Source organism: Nothoprocta perdicaria, unplaced genomic scaffold (genome assembly GCF_003342845.1).
Source record: "Nothoprocta perdicaria isolate Ctin4 unplaced genomic scaffold, notPer1 scaffold_197, whole genome shotgun sequence".
Classification (NCBI taxonomy): domain Eukaryota; kingdom Metazoa; phylum Chordata; class Aves; order Tinamiformes; family Tinamidae; genus Nothoprocta; species Nothoprocta perdicaria.
In genome coordinates, this window is record NW_020455171.1 from 113,660 (window position 1) to 132,849 (window position 19,190).

At 40.5% G+C, this 19,190-nt stretch overlaps 1 protein-coding gene and 1 long non-coding RNA gene across 2 annotated transcripts in view; both read right to left on the reverse strand.

Annotated features, from left to right (window-relative positions):
• The window catches only part of ERO1B (endoplasmic reticulum oxidoreductase 1 beta), a 28,703-nt gene extending 14,494 nt beyond the window's left edge, over nucleotides 1–14,209 (reverse strand). The window contains exons 1-4 of the mRNA XM_026037353.1: nucleotides 14,105–14,209; nucleotides 10,620–10,739; nucleotides 5,149–5,232; nucleotides 4,198–4,239 (exon numbers count right to left, since the gene is read on the reverse strand). Coding sequence (XP_025893138.1) covers nucleotides 4,198–4,239; nucleotides 5,149–5,232; nucleotides 10,620–10,739; nucleotides 14,105–14,209 — 351 coding nt within the window. The remainder of the gene's footprint in view (nucleotides 1–4,197; nucleotides 4,240–5,148; nucleotides 5,233–10,619; nucleotides 10,740–14,104) is intronic.
• A 2,023-nt stretch (nucleotides 14,210–16,232) lies between these two features.
• LOC112945708 lies at nucleotides 16,233–17,710 on the reverse strand. The gene is made up of 2 exons (XR_003249068.1): nucleotides 17,402–17,710; nucleotides 16,233–16,391 (listed from the first exon to the last, which is right to left on the reverse strand). It is a non-coding gene; the product is annotated as an uncharacterized LOC112945708 (long non-coding RNA).
• Nucleotides 17,711–19,190: the final 1,480 nt, after the last annotated feature.

A 19,190-nucleotide genomic window follows, 5' to 3' on the forward strand; every position in this document is an offset into this window, starting at 1 on the left:
ACAGCTACACCACTGAAGCTTCCGAGAAAATTGCTAAGATCTTGAGAAAGATTTGAGAAAATATAAAAATACACAGATCAGGTCTAAGAAAAATCCAGGTAAAACTGCACATGGAGGTGAGATTGTAGAGCTGTCAACATGCAGGTGCTCAAGGATTTCAGAGTAGAGCAACTGAGTCAGAAATATAAACTATCCGTGGAAGGGTGAAGCACTGGCAGCTCTGCCGCAGCGAGGCTTACCCTGTAGCAAGGGGCAAGGGAAACTCTCCCTCTCCCCTCTGGCTGACTACTGTCTGGCAAGCAAAGCCTTAAGTACTTTTTCAGACTAAATATTGATGCTTATRCTAAGTGCTTGTTAGTCCCAAGTAGCCACTGTGCACATAACCAATTGCTTTTTACTTTCCTGTTGTCTTCCCAGCTTAGTCACTTTGTACACTCTAGAATTCGTCTGAAATGACCCAAAGAAGGGCTACACAACAAAACCCTGCATAGGATGCCCTGCACGCTCAGGTAAAGACAGAAGACTTTGAGGAYGCTAATGAAAGGCTATGGACAACATGAATTTTTAAAGGGTGTTTTAGAGAGTTTGTATTCTCTCATACACCATGCAAATATAAGCAATTACATGGTTTAAAAAAACAAAAAAAACACACACCTCAAAACAAAAACCCACCTTTGTTGCAGGACAGATAAATGAGRGGCCTTCCTCTCACCTATGAATAGTACTATGCAAAAAGAGCCTAATGCACATTTGGAAACACTAAAATGGAGTACGATGTAATTGTTAACACTTCAAAACTTTTCACTCATTTTTCTTCTATTTTCTAGGTGTGGGGCTCATTCTTCAGCATCATATGACTGTTAAGTGGAAAAATAAATCAACTGAAAATGGATCTGACCTAGAAAGAAACAGAACGTGCTGATGAAATAACATACTGAGATGCTAAACTAAACATTCTGCATGTCTAGATTTGCAAACCAATCCCTACCCTGAAGTGAAAAAAATGACTGCCAAGAATACCATCCTAAATCTAAGTTTCCAAACAGAGTGAACATTCAAGTCTAAAACATGTTTGCAGACTCCACTATGTTCCAGTGTTTAACAAAAGCATCTAAGGAACCTTTGTTGCTGCTGTGATCTTGATCAGGACAAAGTATCTGTTTTTGCCAAAGCAAGATCTCCCAAGTGCAGCCTCTGAAAGAAAACCGAAGAGCAGTGGGCAGGAAGCAGCAAATGAAGCTAGATGACATGTCCTGGAGTTACTTCCTCCTGTAGCTTGCTTCACAGCAGTCATTCAGAATCTGTCCCCCCAAAAAGTTTCATCACTCGGATGAAGCAAGACCAAAGATAGGGAAGCTACTTTGAGTCTCTCCAGCAGCACTTAAGAAAAGGCCACTGGGGTGCAACAGTTGAAGAGATTTTCTACTGCTAACTGCACATCTGTGAGGAAGCTGGGGAAATGTAATTCTGATCTTTGTGGCTAGCTCATCTTCCAAAAGCAGAAGAGCTGTCTCTGCTARATCCTATGGCTAAACAAAAAAGTAAACCCCCCCAAAAAAAGTCTGGGCTTAAAATTTATAAACTCTTCTGCATTACGAGGGAAGGATAATAAAAAACTGCACAGAAACCARCGCATTGGTCCACAGAAGACTTCTCCACAAGGTTCTACATTGACTGCACCTACACAAGACAACCTAACTCAGCCCAAAATATACTGCAGATAATACAAAACTGAGTGCCTGACACAGAGGGTTGGGTTGTCATTCAGAGGAACTCTGACAGGCTGAGGAAATGGGCAGAGAGAAACCTCATGACATTCTGCAATGAGAAGTCCTGCATTTGGGGAAGAACAACCAAGCACCAGTTCAGGCTGGGGCCCAGCCAGCTACACAGCAGCATCTCTCAGGGAAGGACCTGGCAGACAACACGGGGAACGTGCAACCTCCTGGCAAGGATGACCCATGGCATCCTGGCTGCACTGGGATGAACAGTGCTAGCAGGCTGAAGGAGGCAAGTTACTCCTCTGCTCAACACTGGTGAGGCCACATCTGTCCACATCTGGCCTCCCAATATGAAACAAACTGGGATTCAATGGAGKAAGTTCAGTGAATGGCTGCAAAGATAATCAAGGGATTACAAAAACTCTCATATGAGAGGATGAGAGAGCTGGGACCATTCAGCCCGGAGAGCTGGAGCTGTTCCGGGGGAAGAGGAAAGCTTATCAATGTTACTAAATGTAAAAGAATGCAAGGGTGTAAAGATGACAGGACCAGACTCCTCTCACCAGTGCCCAGTGATAGGGCAAGAAGCAATGGGCATAAATTGTCAGAGAAAACTCCATCTGAACATCAACAACTTCTTCACTGTGAGTGTGACCAAGCACTGGAGCAGGCAACCTGCAGAGGTTATGGAGTCTCCATCCTTGCAGATACCCAAAATCCAACTGGACATTGTCCCAGGCAAACTGCTCTAGCTTACCCTGCTTTAGCAGGCTCGGAGTTGGACCAGATGATCTYCAAAGGCCCCTTCCAAACTCATTTATTCTGCAATTCTGCGTTTATTGAAAGATTCTTTTGTTTGTTCCACCTTGTTTGCAAGATAGACACTCTGGATGAAAGAGACTGACTGCAGAAGCACAAAATTAATATGTCCCCTTGCAACCTCCACTTTTCCCTCATTAAAGTAATATTTTGAAGAAAACCCACAAGATGCAAGATATTCCCAGCAGACCAAGCACAGTCTAACATGACAGTGCAAAGGTGTATATACTCCTTGAATCAAAGTGTCCATATTAAGATGGATCTGATGTTTCCTTAAAACAGGTATTCAGAGAAATCACCATTTTTAACTGGTTCCAATAAAGATCTTTAACTCAATCATAACAAGTAGTCTGAAGGGTAGAGGTAAGCCTCATATCAGTCTTGATAACAATTTTCTTGCAGAAGTATTTATAATTCTGAAAGAAAAGAAGGTAAGAAGAGTCTTAGTTCCACCTTAGTTAAAGGTGTGGAATTGCCCAACTTCCAGTACTGCAAATGATTTCAGCAGCCTATTTAGAAATCCAAAATATATATATATATAAAACACACCAGCAAATGATACTTTCCCAAATCCCCCTTCTTTAGTGCCATGAAATAAAAAGGTGGCTGAAATTCACTTTGAAAGTCTATCTCCTTTTGTGAATTATCTTWAGAAAGGCATACTCATCTGATACTAAATAATACCTTCAATAGGGCTCCTGGGAATAATTAGGAGGCTCAAATGCCTCAATTTGTGTTCATTTATTCATCACGACTTCTAAAAGCCTGTCTTCAGAAAAGCATTGTTGTATTTCAGGAGTCAGTTTCTCCACGATCAAGCTTAGAGAAAAGTCAACGTAAAAGTGGCAGCCACAGATATTCCAGGTAAAATACAAAATCTTCTGTTCAGTGATAGCACTCATTTCCAGAGCAGCTATTACTTATACCAAAACACATTTATCCACACTTAAGATTTCAGACTGAGCTTACCAATACATGTACAACCAGGAGACAAGACTTCTGCTTGAGCTGGAGCTCAAACTGATTTATCCGCACTGTCCATGCCAGTAGAACACATGGAAGCCATCCACTTGCAATACAGTATTCCCCTCAGCTGTCTYTGGTGATCTTCCTTTAATTGCTAAGGCTTTTATCTTGAGAACTGTGGTTGGGATTTTGGGGATATGGTTCGTTTGTCCCCACCCCTGTTCTGCCTCTGACCTCCTTTATAAGTCTTTATGCTTTCTTTACACGTTTTGCTTTGCTTTCTTTTTTGATTATTACAGGTTTAATTTATACATGTTTATAACAAAAGACTGCACTGCTACTRCAGCTGTCTGTCTACAGCATTACAGAAGGTTGCTCAGAAGTAAATGAGAGTTTTCCTTTAGGCATTCAGTGACATACACTATCTTTGGTCATTCATTKATTCAGTAAGTACCAATTACCAAGCCATAGAAGTCTCAAAGACATAACAGCACTAATTAGGTCGGAAACACCATGTTGCATTACACACAAAACTAAAAATACAAGCTACATKCAGAAAGTGTATCAGTTGGGTTAACAATTTCATCAGAATACCACAATGGAAAGTTTGTGATAGAAAACTAGTTCAGAAAACTACTGAAATGTTAGGATTAATTAGAAAATAAAAGTCCAAATACAAATGACTACTTACTTTATTAGAGCTTCCAGCTTTAATTCCAACAGGTACTTTGCTCTAAAAAAAAGTAATTCATAATTCTTAATTTATTCATAATCATTTCTACGAACAGTTTAAAGTTTAGAAATTAGGTATCATTTCTACAGAAATCATCTTGTTTTATGCTATTAGTTTGCACCTTTATTTTCTCAAAACGTTATATCTAAAACAGAGCTACAGCTTATAACAAATTTCAAGTTATTTATTATATTGATAAAACAAATAAAACCTGTATTTCAAATATATTTCTGCTTTTAAAGGGAAAATAACTATTATTGTTATTAACTGTTCAAGAGATTGAAATTTCTCTTGCAGACTCAACAGTGCTTTGTAGTTTATGCATAAAATAAGAGACAATTCCACTGCCTATTACTCTGTACCAATGCCTGTTAAGTTCATACTACAGCTCAATGGATGGAAAACTAGCCCAAGAAACAAAAATCCCTGGGCTACAGGTACCTTGCTCTGACTTTGGACAGACAAGGGACCTATCTCAGTCTCTATCTCAGAAACAGAGGTGAGAATGACTACTTCTGGAAGTCACTGCCTTTTCCACAGCTTTGTATTTTATCTCATTTGAAATGCACAAAATATCTGTTATTTTCATTTTTTTAAGAGTGTCCTGGATTTTGAAASGGATGGTTAAAACTAGCCATGGATGATAATACATTTGCTTGAGTGCTAGCAACTATTCTAGCATTTGACTTACTCAGCATAACCATTTCTTCAATGAAATTATACAGCATGACTGGAAAGGAGGAGATTTCTTCAAATGAGACATAAAAGTGGAGCCTTATCTATGCARGCTGATATTCTAAAGGTTTTGAAGTTTACTACTGTGGAATAGCATAACAAACAGTGTCATATACTGTAAATTAACAAACTATTTGGCCTAACATGTTTTCTTTTATATTATTTGATCCATACCTCTGGACAAGGCTCCACATGACAGTCTTTGATAGAGCAATGGCCATCATCAGCCCAGAATGGGCAAGGTCTCTTTAGATTGACCTGAAGATTTAAAGACACACAAAAAAATTACAATTAATACTAACTTTAAAACAGACAGCTGCCAGTACCAAGGAATGCGTTCAAACTAAAGGAAAAGACATGAAGAAAAGAGGTTAGATGTAATACTTTATTTTTCGAGCGCTCTCTCACTGAATATTTTAGCTGAAGCTTGTAGCAGTAAAACTATGACAAAAGCATTGTTGAGAAAAAGCATATATCTTAAAGCACAAACTAAATCTCAGACCATTAATATAACTGTTGAATGCAGWAACTAAACTGTAAGAATGAACACTGATTCAGACACATGCAGCTATAAAATGATCTTAGTCATATTTGTAATACAAATAATGAAGAGAAAACACTTCAGAAACACTACCTGCAAATCCCATGATGCTTTCTAGCCAACGTTTCTATCTAGCTAACACTTCTATCTAAATGGCACAATAAAGGCAGGGTACCACATATACCAGCATCTACTAGACGGCAAGAGAGTTGAACATTTTTTCACTATATTTCACGTGAATTGTATATTTGAAAAGGTCAGTGAACAAAATTGTACATAATATGTATTGTAATATATAGCTGCCAAATTGATATACAGATAGATACACATAATCAGTTTGGCAACTTTCAGAGTAATGGTAAAGCTACCGCTATTCTTTGCTTTCCTTTAGCACACTTTGTACTAGTTCCCTTCAGCTGATAAATACTATTCATGAAAACATTCATCTGAAGTTTCTACCTACATTCAATAACTTACATCCCGAGTGCTTTGAGGTAGGTATCACTTCATATTTGAAACTGTTGCATATACAGGATTTGATACTGCAGCCAAATTCTGCAAGTTCTATAAAATACACTGTAAAATTAAGCCTATTATCAAAGCTGACTAGGCCCTAGAGCTGTTTCAACACAGGGATTTAAGTATCATAAATGTAATTATAAAAAAAAGTCTATAMATCTTAAGCAATTACCAGCATACAAAAAGCATATAGCTCAAAAAATAAAGGATCTATTTATTACAAATCAAGCTGACAGTTAGTTTTAAATGCCAGGACTTTAAAGAGACCTTAGAAGTCACAGGACTGCCCAGAAGCTACAAGTATTCTTTGAAGACGGGGAAAATAACGTTGGTCCCCATCCTCTTAACGCAGTTAATCAAATTTGCTTATTAGAAAGAACTTTGACCTTTCGAAGAGGCATATATCTATATGTTACCTTCCATCCGTAGAACCTATCCAACTTCTTATTGAATCTCCATCCTTGGAGACATTCAAAAAAAATTAACTGGTAAGATCCTGGGCAGCCTGCTCTAGCTGACCCTGCTTTGAGCAGGGGCATGGGACTAGATGATCTGCAAAAGTCCTTGTGGATCTACGATCCAGCAGTTCTCCTGTTTTCGAACAAAAAAACTCAGGGCAGTTCTAATCATCTTTTGAAAAGCCTTAAAGAACAGTCATACTTCATATCATAACAGTAATGGAAAAAAAGGAAGGAATCAAAGCTTAAAMTCCACTTTCCACAATACTCCTTTCTCATAACTTAATTTTCCTCTTATAATGAAATAAAAATAAAAAAGTTCAATATCTGCTTAAAAAAATACAAATACGTCATAAAACAACACAGGTCAGAATGGTTTCAGTTCAACGGGCAGTTACAGCACCTGCTAAACCTGYAGTTACAGCAGCCAGGTCCTTTACATCAGAACTTCAACATGTGGTTTTGCAGTGATTTATTCTGCTGTGACAGATTCTCCCCACCAAGCAAATACCATATTATCCCTTTGCGATATGGGTCACATCTGCATCCCTGGGTCTAATCTACAAAACACAGTATTAGGCTTGTTGGACTGTGAGGAATGGAAAGRCAAACACTGATCTAGCAGACTTTAATCCATCAGCGTGCTCTGAACATGTTTTACTGGCAGGGTGCATTCATACCAGGTCAGCAACTTGCTTTAAGGAGCCTCTTTTTTCTCCTTCCCTTTTTCCCCCCCTCCCCACCCCCACTTTCCTTTTCAGTACTGTATTACCATAGATTTAGACAAATTTGAAGAACTCGAGAGGCATTATAGTCAGATTTTACTCTCCCCCCCAGTGCTTTTCTTTTTTTGACAGCTAAAGAGAATCAAAGCTACACACCAGAAAAAGATTTCAAGACTGAAGGGTATATTCTTGTGGCACTATTTACCAACCTAGCACAAATAAACATTWAAAAATCCCAAATTCTTTAGACATTCTATGAGTATTTCTAAGGAGGGACCATCACTTACCCCATATTTTATGTCAACTAGTCTTTGCCACTCTATGTTTTCAAAATACAGAATGAGGTGCTTCTYTTTTAAAGGAGTTGGAAGTATTTAGCATCTTTTTTATTCTAATATAAGAAATTAACTTTACAGAGTTAATTTTGTATGGATTTTTTTGTGTAAAAATGTGGAATCAAAAAAAAATACTCAGCAGATTGCATAACTTCTAAGAAATTACAACTATCTTCCAGTTACATGCTAGCACAGATTTTTTTAAAGGACAAGATTTTAGGCTGCTTTCCCTCCTCCCCTTCATTTCCTCCATTAATTTTAGAAATACCATTGCTGGAAAAAGAAAATGCAAAATTTCAGATTTTTTTTTTCTTCTTCCTACTTATCAAATAAAGCACAGAAAACTGCTACCTTATGCATCACCACCACTACCAAAATCAGATCAGAACTAAGAAATATATGAAGGCAGGTCCTCCAACACTAGTTTCTACACAACAGAGAAGGGCGGGGAGGAGAAAAAAGAAAAAAAGAAAAAAAAAAGACCAACTATCATAGGTAAGGCGATAAGCTTCTTCAAAATCCATCCCTAATACTACAAATACCCACATACTTTGGAATAGGCAAGGGTCAAGTCACTAGGAATCTCTCTGCTTATACGGAGAAGCACTTTTATATAAAATACTACTACTATTTAAACTGTAGATTAATCCAGGAACATCTGAATATGAAGATCTACTAGTCTCATAATCCCATAATGACTCAACAGCACTAAAATATTGCATATGCCTTTGCAAGTCAAACTGAGGTTATACAGTACACATGCTTTAATCGATAAACAAAATAGCTTTTATTTTCTTCAGGGGCCAAAGTACTAGACTTTACTGTTCACAATATTATTCACTATTGCCACAGAATAACTGTTAGTTTTGTTATCAAAGAATCACRGAACAATTGAGGTTGGAAGGAACCTCTAGCGGTTATCGAGTTCAACCCCCTGCTCAAGCAGGGTCACCTAGAGCACATTAAACTCTAAATTAAAGAGCACTAAGAGCATTAAAGAGCACACTAAACTCTACCTAGAACACATTACACATTATACAAACACAAAATATGGGAGCCTAATGATAAAGACTGCAGAACATTACACTGAGACAAAATTATTCCTTTCTTACTTCACTGAATAACAAAAAAACTAGCACAAACTAAGCAAACTAGCCAGCCCATTAAACTTWGCAGATTAAAGTTTGAGTCCTTCTATAGCTGCTGAAATAGTAAGACGGTGGAAATAGTGCAACTATCAGATTCAGTGATCCAAATTCCTGCTACAACTTACTTGAGAATAGGCAAGTTTTCACTCCCCAAGTCAGTATACTGCCCCTACCTGTATGTTCTACATCAATTACAGGGTAGCCGAATACATAAGTACTGCATACTCTCACAATTTTCTTATTCACCTATGTGACCTTGGGTGAGTTTGCGCAGAGATACCAAAAACTCCACTCCTTTTGCAACAAGGAAAGGACAGAAAAGCTCTGCTAGTTTCTGCAGCCCATTTGCTTGTTCAAAACATTCTCCTCCGCCACAAATGAAAGTTCATAATTACTGTGTGCGGATGAAGATGACTGTACAACAGCATATGTAACTGTACGTCAATTGTAAAGGTCAGTCACCAAAAAAAAAAAAAAAAAAAAGCTTAAATGGCTGGCCAGTCTCCCAACTCTGTTGAAACACTACACCTGGTTTGCCCGGTTCAGTGTCAGCCAAAAGAATACACCTATCCACTGCAAAAACTTATCAGTAATTTGGACAGATTCCAATCTGAATATAAGTATCATTCAGGTGTTAATCGATATGGTCTGCAATGTATGTGAATTCTAAGCATGGATGCTTATGCTAAGGTATCCAAACAGTATAGCTGGTGAGACAAAAACTCTATGAAAGAGGAGGTAGGATTATACTCAGAGGCTATTAAAGTAGAAACTGCAGAAATATGAGTTTTTGAAATGAAAATTTTACCCTCCCCTAAATCCGCAAGATAAAAACACTGATGAATATCTTGTATAAAACCTTGTAACCCTGTTACTCCCCCTCCTCATATATTTTGTTTTACATCTTCTTGGTGCCTCTGGAGAACCTAATTACTGCTACTACCTGATATGTTCCCATTGAAGATGAACATATCTTGTTTCTCCTGAACACCAATGTTGTAACTTCACGCCTAACCTCCTCCCGCTACATGATACAGTTCTATGTTACTAGTTGCTCATACTGCAAAGCAAAGACTCTAGCAGGGTCTTGGCTTCCTCTCATACATAACCCCATCTTCCATAAATTCTGGTATTTGCCCAATTCCAATTCAGCCAGACAATTTGTTGCATCCTGAAAAACAAACAAAAAAGTTTTCTCCCAGGTTACTGAGTGGCCCTGGCCTACTGCACAGCTAGACAGGTCCCAGAAGTAAAAGCAGTGAAGGGGCAGGATGGTCTGCCCAGGAGTGGAACATCATCTCTCCTGTAGCCAAGAGCCATTTGATTAGCTGAGTCAAAATGTAACCTTTATTTCCCTTGAAGCACATCTGAAAAAAGTAGAGCAATACCAAGCTCTAAAGCCCTATAGTCATCAKGAAATTCTAATACAGAGAAAAAACAACACTTCAGATTATTATAGAACAGTATATAATATTTGAAAATTAATTTCAAAGGAATAAAGGTTCTYTACAGAGCAAAAACAAAAACAAAGATAGTAACTGATAAGAAAAGTAAATCAAAATATTTCAAAAGCACATTATATGCRTTAGTCAGAAGACAAATGTTTCAAGGTATCAAAGTGTCTAACAAAGTCCTTTCCCACATGCAGCTGTTCAAAGATACCACCTTTAAAACTACCCTATCTCATTTGAATGAGAATAGTCATGATTCACTGTCACTGGCCACAGGATTAACATAGAAAACACAGGATTTATGACCAACATAATTGTCAGAGACTGAAAATCGGCTATGATCAAGTTAGACAGCTGCTGACTTCTAAAAGAGAACTTAATGCAGGTCAATTTGATTTAATCTGTAATCCTCCCTATATTTTCTGCATTTTATTTAAATTATACAGGGAAATGTCACTCTAATTTTACCTTGTAATATCTGAAGTAATCACGCTCTTGCAGTTTTTGTATTTTTGGGAAGATCTTGAAAGTATTGAAGTCATCGATGCTTTCTATGTCGCATAAGCAGTCATCTAGGACTCCTGTGAGCTATTAGAAAAATATATCATATTGAGGTTAAAATCACATTTCTTGATTAAAACACCAAAAACCAAAAATCCCCTAGGAAAGAAAAAAAAATCAAAAGAAATAATAGTGAGATACAATTTCTTTCCAAATGAGTTGTTTCTCATCATTAAAATACTCTGCAACTAACATTACACTTTACATTCACATGATACATATCCACAATTAGAAAATAAGATTGTCACATTTTCTTGAGCCTATATCCACTTCAGAGTGCAATACTGAATCAGAGATCAACAGTTTTAGCCCTCAAATTTGTTCTTGGGCAGATCCAGATTCTGCAGAACAAGTGGCAAGATTCTCTCAACTATGARGACTATGAGATCAGTGCAGACAGCTGTGCACAGAGAACATCCCACCAAATGCTCATTGGCTTACTAGCAAACTCTCTAAAGCAGCACAATGATGCATGGTCATCCTAATCTCCTACTCCTTCTCAAAGTTTAAGAAAAGTTCAGTTCACTTCTTTAGAGGCATGTGAAAACAGGATATTTATTTTTTCAACACCAAGTTAATACCCTCACAACTAAATTCTACCAGTAAATATTAGGAAAACAAGCTGTAGGCACACCAATATTGTAAGGCTGACAATCTTTTTAAGGTGCTGTGAAACTACATCTGAGCCGTGGAAACCCCATCCTTTCCCCTGTAGCAGTACATCATGCTAGTTCAAAGAACCGCCCATGCTTAAGACTACAGCTACTGAAACAAGTGCAGAAGAGCAACTGCCAGCACAGGAAACAGAGCTTTACAAGTGTGYGGAGATGTCAGACCCAACCTGCATAAGCCTGAGAGAAAGAGAGACTCAACAGGATGTCACAGATCTGCAGATTAAACATCATGGATGGCAATGAGGTCAAACTCATTTAAGAAAAGTAACTTTACCCAAACTGTTCCATGCTATTATGCTTGCTATCAATAACACTGTTTAACTTCAAACCTGGACAAACATCTAGGAAGGTGACTGCTCACTGAAAGGTTTACCACAAAAGTCAAGAAAGTTCACCATCTGCAGAAAGTGCCAAATTCAAAGTCAGAAGGCAAAAGTTTCAAATTCTTGTAACTTCCAAAAATAAAATACTTCCAGGGAAAAAAAAAATCAAGGAAGATTTTATGTAGAAAGTTCAAACTTTCTTATTAGTCATAAACAGGCAGAAATTAGTTTTGTCATCTTSACACATAGCACTTCAGCATATACATGTCCACACACAAACTATTACCGAATAAAAACCACAAAAAGATAACTATGAACAAATTGCTCAAACTGGATAAATTATATGTGAAGATAGAATTCATTAGCCTGAGAGTGGTAAAAAACTGGATGCAGAAAATAGAGTAGGAAATTATTTTGATGACCATCTCATGAAGCTATCCACCACTTTGAAAAACATTTTGACAACATCTATGCAAAGCTGAAACGGGAGTTCAGGGGAAAACCTTGCAAACAAACATGCAGTAGTTAAAAACAGTGCCAAAACTCCGTGAGAAAATAAAAAGCTGTAGCTGCTTTATTTAACTAAGATCACAAACTAATGAAAGTTGCACCTTGGCCAGATGTTTCTCATAAAACTTTGATTCTAGGAAACCTTCAAAATGTACTGTAGCTTTTTCAGAAGATCATAAAATGCCCAAAACAAACCCTCTCTCAAAACTAAAAGAGATCCAAGAAATCTTAAAGAGGAAAAATAGAGTAATAAGGGTAAGCAAAGGAAGTTCCTAGTTTCTTGCACTTCAACAGAGAAGCAGTTAGTTTCAACGGCAAAAAATGTTTCTTTTTAAAGTGCAATAACAACAACATTATTTCTGTATGTAAGCACAATACATAAAAGGTTTTGGTAACACAAATGAAATGCCAGTCTGACCAACAGCTCAGTCAGGTCACATACAGGTTCACAGAGTTCAAGCACTCCCGTTACACATATTTTATTGTAATCCCCAATGTATTTTCAGTAGTTCACCAAAGTGCTTTTATGAATTGCCACACCAAGCTCAGCCCTTTGTTAGATACCAGGGCTGCACTGAAGGTGTTAAACCTCTAACCTATCTTCTCCAAATTAAATCAAACTTTTATTACAAAAGATTGATATCAAGCATGCATCAATTCCCCTTTATGAAAGGAAGGAGGCAGGGAAGCTTACTATACAGTACACAGCACTTTAATGCTGAATATCACACACACACGAACACTGAATAAATGCATAGATTGATTTGTATCAATAACCTTATTAGTGCTGTCATGTTGTTGTATATTGATTGCTTCAGTATCTTCTCATTAGAAGAGCACCCAGGTCACCTCGGTTGGTTCCTCCACGGTTTTACTTTGTAATAGTTGCAGAATGATAGAAAAGGCACCTGAGAACTAATGGCTAACTGTTTTTTTCCCCTCTGTGCAAATCAGACAGCAGTTTAAACACTGAACACAATCTATTAATTTTATGAAAGGGCAACAATGAATCTCAGTGCTCCCAAGAAAATCACATGACAGTTTGCTGATGAGTCCATTAAGAATCGCCCCTAAATGCATGGTATATCAACATATATACAGCATACGTTATGCTTATATACATATACACACATCATAAATTTATTATATACTAATATATAAGGGTTTTTTTTAAAGAAGAAAAATTTGAAAACATGAAGTTATAGCAGAAAGATACTGCAATAAAAGCTACCTATACTAGCCTATACACTGTCTTGGGTAGTCACTTAAAATATGACAGGTCGCTATACAAAGCAGTTTTATATGTATAAGAGAAAACAACCAGAAACACAAGACACTTCGTGGCACGTGGGTCCTATTCCACATTTTCACACAAACTCACTCCAAAGCCTTCGGCTCGGCTAAAATCCTTCTCCCCTTGACACCTGCTCTTGTTACGCGGCAGCGCTGGCTCTCGCGCACACGAGGCTCCCGCCTAGAGGGGCTCGTCCCGCTGCTGCGGCCACAACTTCCAGAGGGCAGGCGCGTTCCTTCCCTTCCTGCCGCACGGGCTCGGCCTGAGCCCACGCCGCGCGCGGCGGCCCTGCCCGGGCACCGACACCGGCACACGCGGCCACCGGCTTTGTGCGGCCACCAGAGTTCCTGCCTGAAGGCCAGCGGCGCGATGCGCCCGCGCTCCCGAGCCCTCCCCGCGCAGCGAGCCCCGCGGGGCCACGCAACCACCCGGTGCAGCCGAACCGTTATGTAAGGGCGGCACCGGCGGCAGCTCCGGCGCCGCCTCTGCTCTCCCCACGGCGGGGCCTCGCGCCGGAGGCACCGGGCGCCCGGCCCCCTCCACACTCAGCTGCCCTCGGGAGGCGCCCGCCGCCCCGCGCTCGGCTCCCACCTGGGCCTCCGCCGTGAGGACGCAGCTGAGCAGGGCCAGCAGCCGCGTCGCCAGCGGCCGCGTCCCCGCCGCGGGGCTCCGGGCGGCGCCACCGCTGCCGCTCATGCTGCTCCCGCCGCGGATGGGCTGGGGGGGCCCTCGCCCCGCTGCGCAGCGGCCGCCGCCGCAGGAAGCACCCGGGCGGGGCGAGGGCCGGCGGTGGCAGYGGCTCCTGCCCGCGATGGGAGCTGTCGGGCGGGGGCGCCTCGCTCGCCCCGACCCGCCCGCGCGCCGCCACCGCCGCGGCACCGACGAGCGAGGAGCGCGCGCCGTCCTCTCGCGCAGCAACCGCCACCCAACCGCTCTCCCGCCGCGCGGCATGCCGGGAAGTGTAGTCCGCTGCGAGGCCAGTACTACGGCGGGGAGGGCCCGGCGCGATGCGGCACCCAATGGAAGAGCATCACCCCGCCGCGACGTCCAATGGGAGAGCACCGCCCCGCCGCGGCGTCCAATGAGAGAGAACCACGCGCGCTTCCAAAACAAGTAGCGAGTGAACGGCCGCCCCGCGCGGTGGCGGTTGCCGGCGTTGCCCGCGCGCYGCGACGTGACGGGGAGGCGCGAGCGGCCGGGATGGCGGCGGCGGCAGCAGGCGCCGGTCCCGGGGGTGCCCGAGCCGTGCGCGACGTGGTGGTGCGAGGCAGAGGCGCTGCCCCGCGCGGGGGGAGCCGCCAAGTTCCCATGTGCAGTGCTTGTCAGGTCCCCGGCGCCGCCACCGGCCGCCCCCCGGTTAAATAATTCGTTTCTTTCAGCAGTTTGTTTAATGGGAAGTCAGCTGTAGAGACAGCACAGCTTTGAAAAAATGCAGGACGCACACGATGATAGGAAATATGTCTCAGCTTTGTCTGGTTTTCACTTTATCTGCTCCCCTTGAGACTGAGGCTGAAAGTTAATAAAAAAGCTGCCTCCATCCCCTGCTCTCTCCCCCCCCCCCCCCCCCCCCGGCCTTATTAAGCCCATATATTTTATCTCAGTGTAGGTAGAGGCTAATATGCAGCAAATTGAAGCCTGTAGACAAGAAGGAAGTGCTTGCATGGTAGCTAAGCTAGTGAAATACTGAGTTACTGAGAAAAGCAGCAGGCCTGATCCTCGCCTTGCACCTCCTTGGGTACGACTTGAAACTCAGGCAGCTCCATCTCCACATGTGGAAGAACTTCTTTCCTGTGAGGGTGACAGAGCCCTGGCACAGGCTGCCCAGGGAGGCTGTGGAGTCTCCTTCATTGGAGGTCTTCAAAACCCTCCTGGATGCCRCCCTGTGCCACATGCTCGGGGTGTCCCTGCTGGAGCAGGGGTGTTGGACTAGATGGTCTCTAGAGGTCCCTCCCAACCGCAGCCATTCTGAGAGTCTGCATGTCCCTCATCCCGTGCGTCTGAGCAACCCTGCAGGTGCACGTGCTGTTTCAGACGCCTGTTTTGTTTGTTTGCTCCCAGGGATCATTTTGTGCTGGAGCACCTGATCTGACTCACTCTGTAGCTGCTTCATCACTGGATCTGATCCAAGGGAAATGGCAGGAAGAACAAGTGAGGGTAGGACCATCCCTTCCAGTGGCTGCTTGCCATTACGGGAATTTTGCTGCACATTTCATTTCTTTCTTATCAGTTTTCAGTAATTACTGATTACTTAGGGAGATGGGTTAGCTGTTGACAGGTTGAAAGTTACTATGCTACATCAACTGAATTTGTCTAGCTTTGCTTTCCAGGTCCTTTGAAAATGCTAAAGAAACAGCTTCAAAACAGTACTTGTTCCTGGCAGCTAGGCACATGGTTGTAGTTCTCTCCCAGAAGTTCGCATGTCTTGTGTGAAAGCATTAGTGTTGCACTGATTTCCTGCACAGAGTTGCTGGAATAACGATTCTTTTTCCGTCCATCTACCAGCACCAATCCTTCTGATACCYCCCTTTACTGGAGCACGGAGACAAGCTTCACAGTCATGGCAGCTATTTCTCTTAGCTTAAAATATTTTAGATTGGCAATTTTTATCTGCTTCCAAATTCATTCAAATGAGTTTTACATTTTCTTCATCCCAAAGTGTTAGAATGTCATGTGTTTTTGCTGAAAATGTCTTGAAAAGATGAGGTTTTGAAAGCCATGAGTCCATGCAACAGAGCAGCTTTGTATTTGATCCCATAGGAAAAAAAAATGCTCTTTCCTCTCTGGAGTATAAGCAGCAGACATATCATTTGGAAACAAGAATTAAATCACAATCTATCCATACTTGCAGCTTCAGAGGACCAATGCCTTTACTAGAGACCTGAGAAGAAATAAAAAATGTCAAAACATCTAGTGCTAATATTAGCATTGCCATAGCTGGCTTTCACTGTCATTACTCCATAYTTTATTGTGAGTGGTTTCTACCGAAGTTACTGTTTCTGTTGGCAGATTCAGATGAGTTCACTGTATTTAATTTCATTTTATAGCTTTGATTTTTGAACAAATTTTCAATAATGATCACRTACATACATATATATATAAACTTATCTATAATAAGCACCTGTACTGCCACCCACTTGCACTGCATATAAAACTAAGATTAGTTCATGCAAATTAGATGTAAACCATCATATTTCCCAAGTTACAAGGTTCACTCAGCTGTCAAATCAGAACATTTTATGTTAGTTATGGAGAGTACTTTATATCTTCACCTCAGACAGAATCTAATCTCACTTGCATTGCAAAGCAATCGCAGGTTTGTTTCTGACTACAGTGACAGCAGCATATGGATTTGGCTGTAGAAATATATAACGATTAATTTTAAAAARCAAATAATGAAATTAATTTTCTATATACACATGTATATAGACCTGAATTTTGATCAATACTGTTTTTAAATTCTGCCATATCCTTCAACTTATTTTGTTTAACCATTGATTTCAGTCTAGGAATGCTATTTTGCCAGTGGTGTAAAAGAGAAAAAAATATAGATCCTAATGTAGGCATTGTCTCTGTGAAATCAATTTTAGGAAATCCTTGCAGAAGAAACAGTCTTACGATTGCAAACAAACCTTAACAGCAGTTTTTGAAAGGTGGRAGTATCTAATAAGCCTGTTTCTCTCAAAGAAACTTTCCATGATGTAATAGTATTTTTGCTGGGCCTGAGGACTAGAGGAATGGTCATGTCTTCTGTCTAAATAGTTTACAGCAGGCTGGGTTCATGAAAGCAACCTGGCATATATATTTGATTTTCCAATGTACATGCATGTAGCATAAGAACAAAATTTTTTTCTCAAGTGATGTCATAATATGAATTGTCAAAAATCTTACCAGTTTTGTTTGGAAGCTCAGACATTTTCTTTCTATCTGCAAGTGAAGAAAGCCCTGAACACAGGGCAACTGGAATAAAGCCCTGAACACAGAGCAACTGGAATTATTTTTCTGAACTAGTAAACAAGCCAAGCACTAAATAATCCACGTCAAAGTTACCTTGTCTCCATCATAACGTTATTCCCTAAAAGGGATGGAGATCTGGACGCACAGTGACAGCCATTTCGACTTGCAATTGCTTGGACCCCTGGCCAAATTTGCCTTTACTCTGTAGAGAGAGCAGAGTAGGAACTGAACCTGCTAAGTCTTGTATTAGCTCCATTAGCTCCCTTATAGGCAGCCTTTATTTGCTAGAATCCAGCTCTTAAACTCTGACTATACATACATACTATACATGCAATTAAGACCCTGTGGTCAGCAGCCATATAAAAAGATATCTTAGAAATTGTTACAGATGAATTCAAGCAACCAATCAAGCAAAACATAAATGGGTGGCTTCACAAATTTCACTTCAGGAGAAGCCTGGTAAATCACAACTGCCTTGCCAATTTCATGAGCTAGATTTCAGTAATCTCAGATGTGGATTTCTGGAAAATTTTTGCCCTTGAAACGTTTGCCTTTATTTATTTTTCCAAATTAACATTTGAATGACTTCTTTCTAAAGTTAGCAGAGTAAACCTAGGAATCAATATGCCACAARTTGCTCTTCAGGTCTGGCAAACAGCAGCTGTGGGAACGCAGCATCTGTTGAGCAATGGAACATCCTGTGGTAGYGGTGACGGTCTGGGGTGCAGCAGGGGACAGCTGGAGGCTGAGGTAACAACCTTCACTCGATCAACTGATGACATATACACAGAAATGCAGACAAGTTCTGGAGCACCTGAGTTCTGTGATTTGTCAGGCTTCTTAAGTTGAAGAAATTGCAAACCCAGAAACTTGCCTGTTTTTTCCACAGTCCTATTAAAAGTTACTGGGTTTCGTTGCAAGTTTTGCTTTTTATCATGTGATGTTCYCACCTGCTTAAAACTACCATATACTCTCCAGATTGAGGCAGCTGTTAAAACTAACTTCTATAAGATATCTATGAGTGTTTAGCCATTCAGACATATAAAGTGTGGCTTGTAAATGTAAAGACAACAGGTCAAATTCATCACAATAAAAAAAAGGAAAAAATAATATGAAAATTGCATACAGCAATATATTCACAACAAATAAAAACAACAAATATAAAAGATGGAATACAGTAAAAATAAGAATAGCAAAGTACAAAGTGGCAGTACTTAAGAATAACAAAGTACAAAGTGGGAATACTTAAAAGAAAATTGTGGGTGGTGAAAAATCAGTTACCAATTTCAGATGTAATTTCTATATCTTGTATGTGTGTTATTGCTGAATATCAACAAACTGCACTGTGTAGCCTATGACTGCAGCTCCCATTCTAATATTAGAGTACTAGAGTATTAGAACAAAAATAGTCTCKGATCGTCTTATTGTGGTCCCCTTACTACCTATGCGTTTTGAAGAAATAATAACAAAGAAATTACTTTAACTTCCAAACTAAACTTCTAAATATAGCRGACTAATATTCTGGTTTCCAAAAGACTCAAGATTTATTCATTTGCACCCTGTGTGTCTGTGCTAATCTGACAACAAACTTTGTGGTGAGATAGAGGTCTTAACTAAGTGGTTGCATGACTTATGAAAACAAGCAGCCAGGCAGGGACACCCACTAATGCTCCCACGGAAGGATGAACTACAGCCTGAAGCCAAACATATTAGGCTCAATTGC